This window comes from Nannospalax galili, unplaced genomic scaffold (genome assembly GCF_000622305.1).
Source record: "Nannospalax galili isolate Female #2095 unplaced genomic scaffold, S.galili_v1.0 scaffold589, whole genome shotgun sequence".
NCBI classification, from domain to species: domain Eukaryota; kingdom Metazoa; phylum Chordata; class Mammalia; order Rodentia; family Spalacidae; genus Nannospalax; species Nannospalax galili.
This window is the reverse complement of record NW_008360324.1, coordinates 2,190,717-2,195,277: the sequence shown is the minus strand read 5'-3', so window position 1 is coordinate 2,195,277 and position 4,561 is coordinate 2,190,717. Positions and strand designations below refer to the sequence as shown.

General features: G+C 42.3%; 1 protein-coding gene across 4 annotated transcripts in view; it reads right to left on the bottom strand.

Annotated features, from left to right (window-relative positions):
- Ing4 (inhibitor of growth family member 4) overlaps positions 1-1,903 on the bottom strand; it is a 10,598-nt gene extending 8,695 nt beyond the window's left edge. For all 4 annotated transcript variants that reach the window (XM_008825398.3, XM_008825399.2, XM_017796184.2 and 1 more), the window contains exon 1: positions 1,760-1,903. In XM_008825398.3, coding sequence (XP_008823620.1) covers positions 1,760-1,796 — 37 coding nt within the window. In that variant the 5' untranslated portion in view covers positions 1,797-1,903. The remainder of the gene's footprint in view (positions 1-1,759) is intronic.
- Between the last annotated feature and the right edge of the window lie 2,658 nt (positions 1,904-4,561).

Sequence of the window (4,561 nt, the reverse complement as noted above, 5' to 3'; positions counted from 1 at the left end):
TTATCTTTTTGAGACAGGGTCTTCCTGTAGCCCCAGCTGTCCTGGAACTTACTATGTATACCAGGCTGGCCTTGAACTCACAGAGATCTGCCTGCCTCTGCCTCCTGAGTGCTGGGATTAAAGGCATGGGCCACCACATCTGGCTTGGGTTTCCTTTTTTAACCTATCTCATGTCTGCTAACATCAGTTCACTGGGATTATTTAAATCACCAATGGATTACCAAATCAAATCATCCATTATTAGTCCTACTGTAAAGAAAAGTATGAGACAGGTACTACCTTCTCTCTCACCTATTTCTTACTCTTAGGATTCCAAACACCATCACAGGCCTTCTGGTAATTACAACAGGGATGTTTTCTTACCATGTTCCTGAAATGTTTTATTGAGATTACACCTGGTCCTTTCCTTTTTCCACTTTTCCCTGAATAATTGGCGCTGACTATTCATAAAACTAAAATAAATGAAATATATGGCTGAAATTCCTGAATTTCCTACAGCGCTGATGCTGTAACATCTACCTCACTTTCCAAGCAGGAAGAACTTGCCTAAGAGTCTTCCTTCTCTCTTAACCAGTCATTGAGCCAGTCTTGTCATGTTTAACTTCTAAAAATTTGTCATTTCCTGAGATCAGTTCCTCATTTCTGACTTGGACCTGTTACCATTATTAAGGATTGATTGATCGGTTATTTCATAAAAATCATACAATATCTTAAAATGTTAACTTCTTAGCGTCTTAGTTTGGCTTAAAAGGCCTTGTTCAATTTAGTTCTAGCCTATTTCTCACTTCCAAACCTCTAACCACACACACACACAGAGCAACACTCTTAACTCATTTTTCCATAACCTTGTCACAAACTCCCAATATCTGTACTGATGCTTTCCCCATTTCTCTGCACCCAGGAACAACCTTGAAGACCTTATTCAAAAATCACTTTCTCTGTACAGTTTCAACTAAATCTCCAGGTAATTAGTAATTAGCCCCTTTCTCCAGTGTTACCAAGTGTCCACTTAATGTATTTCTGTAGTATTTAGTATTTTACCTGTCACAAGGCTTTCTCAAGATGTGAGCTTCTTGAGGGCAGAAACCAACAAGCTCCCCCCTCCATCCCTTTAAAAAAATATCCCCAGTACCTGCATTTACATTTACCCTAAAGCAATTTCTTAATAAACACTTGAATGAATGACTTTGGACATTTGGACACTAAGACATTAGTGAGTGGGTGGGTTTCACAAATGCCACAAACCTAACACCAGATTTTCATTTTATGAGAACTGGATTTTTTCCTCCATGAAGTGAAGCGTTCTAGTTTATCAACTGACAGGGGTGGCTCCACTTCATCCACCCAACTCCAAGAGAAGCTCCTTTTGAGAAAGAGAGATTTCAGGAGATTCAAGTTTCTGCCACTGCTCCAAATGGCAGTGATACTGGCCCTGCAAGACTTGGGGGAGGAAAATCTTTCCTAAGGTCGAAAACCCTGAAGAACGAGGTCAGCAAATACCTTCCTTGCTATGCCCACTAAGCCTTCAAAACACAGCCCTGGACCCCGCCGCGCAGCCCCTCCCTCGTCTACACCTAGAGCCAGGCCTCGATCCCACTGCCCCGCCCCCTCTTTCTTCACCCTCCAGTGAATCCTCCCACCGAGCCTCTCCCCAGCTGGGAGCTTCTGGCCACCAGGCCTTCGGGGCCATAGAGCCTGTCAACCCCGACCGTCCACACCACTCTATGACCCCTGACCCCCTCCTCCAGCCTGCTCTTACTGTCCAGATAATGTTCCAAATACATCCCAGCAGCCATCTTGAAGCAAAACAAAGCAACTTCCGATCCGCCCCGGAAGTGACTGAAACACCACAGGCGCGGGAGCCATTCTTGGATTAGAGCCTTTCGGTCCTTAAAAGAACTTCCGCCCTCACTGTAATACCACCTCCCCGCTCCGCCGACACATCCGCCCAACGTTGATCCTTCGCTTTCTGCGTGGATAGTCGCGGTCGCCAGTAGCGACGCTGCTTTAAGCTGCTTCCGCCCTTACTGAGACTCCAGTATTACTGACAGGTGTGACGTCACACGGGGTCGCCATTTTGCATTCTCTAGCAAAGTCCTCCCCCCCAATCCAAAACAGGAGTATGTGGTAAATGGGGGGATGAAACTGGTCTGTTTAGGATTGTATTCCGTAAACACCCTTTCCAGCAAGTGGGGAATCCAACTTTCTTTTTTAAAATTATTAATCTAGTCACTAGCTGAAGCAAGGATAGTCTCCAAGGTAGCTTCATAAGTTGGGAAGTTAGGCTTTGCATTTTTATTCACTCAGGGGAGCACCATAATTCAGATAATTATTGTGGGGCTAGAGATGGAACTCAGGGTTTCAAGTATGCTAAGCAAGCGCTCTACCACCGAAGTAGACCGATATTTTAACTTGAAAAGTATTTTCCAACTTCCTAAGAATTACACAATAAGGCTGTAATTGCAGCTTTCATTTTGTCAGGGTTCTCATTTATACTCACATACTTTCACATAAAACACAACTACTTGATTTTGCTGCTCTGCTACCCTCCTAAGGGGAGTTACCATGCTTTCATTTCCTTTTGTATTTGAATTGATACATGATGATTCTGAAAGGACTGTGGCATCAAGGTTTCCCATTAGATGTCAGCCATGACCCTAGTCAGCTATTGTACAATGAACATTATGCTTCCCATTAGGATGTAAAGCAAGGGCCTCAGAGCTTTCCATGACCTTAGGGAAATTGGAACTCAAACCCTGTAACTAAATAGATGTGGTAAAATCTTGGAGATAAGATGTTACCCCTAATTCATACCTTTCACAACAGGCTTCTAAAAGAAAATTTAAGCTTAGAGCAAATAGGTAAAGGACAAGATGAAGCCCCAAGTTTACTAGTGAGCAGATGCTAAAAGTACAGCGGTAGGATCTGAACTTCACACTAATTACAAGTGTCATGTGGTTGGATAGTGTAATCTGTGCCTGTTCTCTATACAACAAGAGTAGTTGGCACAATTATCCTAGGGAAGGAAAGAGAAATGGACCAACAGAGTAGGTACTGGTTCTTTTTTGTTGGGGGTGTTTTTAGGACAGGGTCTTCCTATAGCTCCAGCTGGCCTGGAACTCATCATGTAGACCAGGCTGGTTTGGAAGTCACAGAGATAGTGCTGGGACTAAAGATGTGTGGCACCATGCCCGGCTTATACTCAGGATGAACATAGTCGTCAGAGCCTCCCAGTAGTTGGTGAGGAGAAAAAAATACTCAAGCTCTACTGGCATATTTTCATTCACTGTTGTGCTCCATTCTAAGTTATTACCTTAGACATCTAACTCCAAACTAAATGGGCCTTAATTTATCCGCACCCACTAGATAAGGACCAGTGGCAAGTTCTCAGATGTGGGAACTTGTCAACTTTTCCTTAATGGAAGGACTTAATGATCATGAAGCAAGCAATCTTGGAAATTAAATCCTTTCATTTAATAGCTGAAGAGGAAGCAGATGGTAGAGCCTGATCAAGAAGTCTAGCTTTTTAAATTTTTTTGATTTATGCATATGAATGTTTTGCCTGCATGGATGCAAGTGCACTGCGTGCATGCAATATCCATGGAGGTCAGAAAATGGCTCAGATCCCCTGGAATTACAGATTGTCAGCCACCATGTGGGTGCTGGGAACTGGTCCTCTGCAAGAGCAACCAGTGCTCTTAACTGTGCTGCCATCTCTCCAGCCCCAAGTTTGGCTTTCTTGACTATTTTCTATTTTGCACAATTGTCTTGCATTGTTAGGTGAACATGATAACCGTTACACTATGGAAGCTCATCATGATCTGCATTGTTAATCAGTCCTAAACCCAGTAGCTGGCTATAATTTCCACCACTGGGAACCTCTGTTCTTGGCCACTGCGATCTAATAGAACACATGAGTAAATATACAATGCTCCATAGAATTAGCACAAAATGAGGGAGACAGGCAGTACAGGCCCTTTCAAGAGGCCATACTTCCATTTTGGGGGGGTTGGGGGGAACACCTTGCTATTTTGTTAGCTGACACCTTGTTTTCACATACTTATGCAATCTCGTAACAGAATTTGAGAACTCTTCCTAAATTGAAGATGCCTGGGTAATTTACACATGTGGGCTCATCACACAAGCATTCGTTCTTCACATACTCCAGTGCAACTCCTTAATACTGTCCCTGAACATCTCCCAAGTATTTTTCCCCATACTAGCTTACATCAGCAGCTCCACTACCTCTCATCCTTTTACATGAATTTATTTCTATACAATAGTCTAAAAACACCCCTTGGTTTGTACATTTTTTTCCCATTTTTAAATTGCTTTATAACAAGTTTTCCTGATTTTTAATTTTCTTTTCTCTGAAATCTGCCATGATTAAAAAATAAAAAGGCAAAAGAAAATTAAAATGCCATGGCCAGAGGACAAGGTGAAAGAAAAAAAGACAAAAATAAAACATCAGTATGAAAATTCTGAGATAATGCATTTATAAACACAGAAATGGTTACAACAAAGATGGCCGTGATGAGCAGGTGTGTATATATATATATTT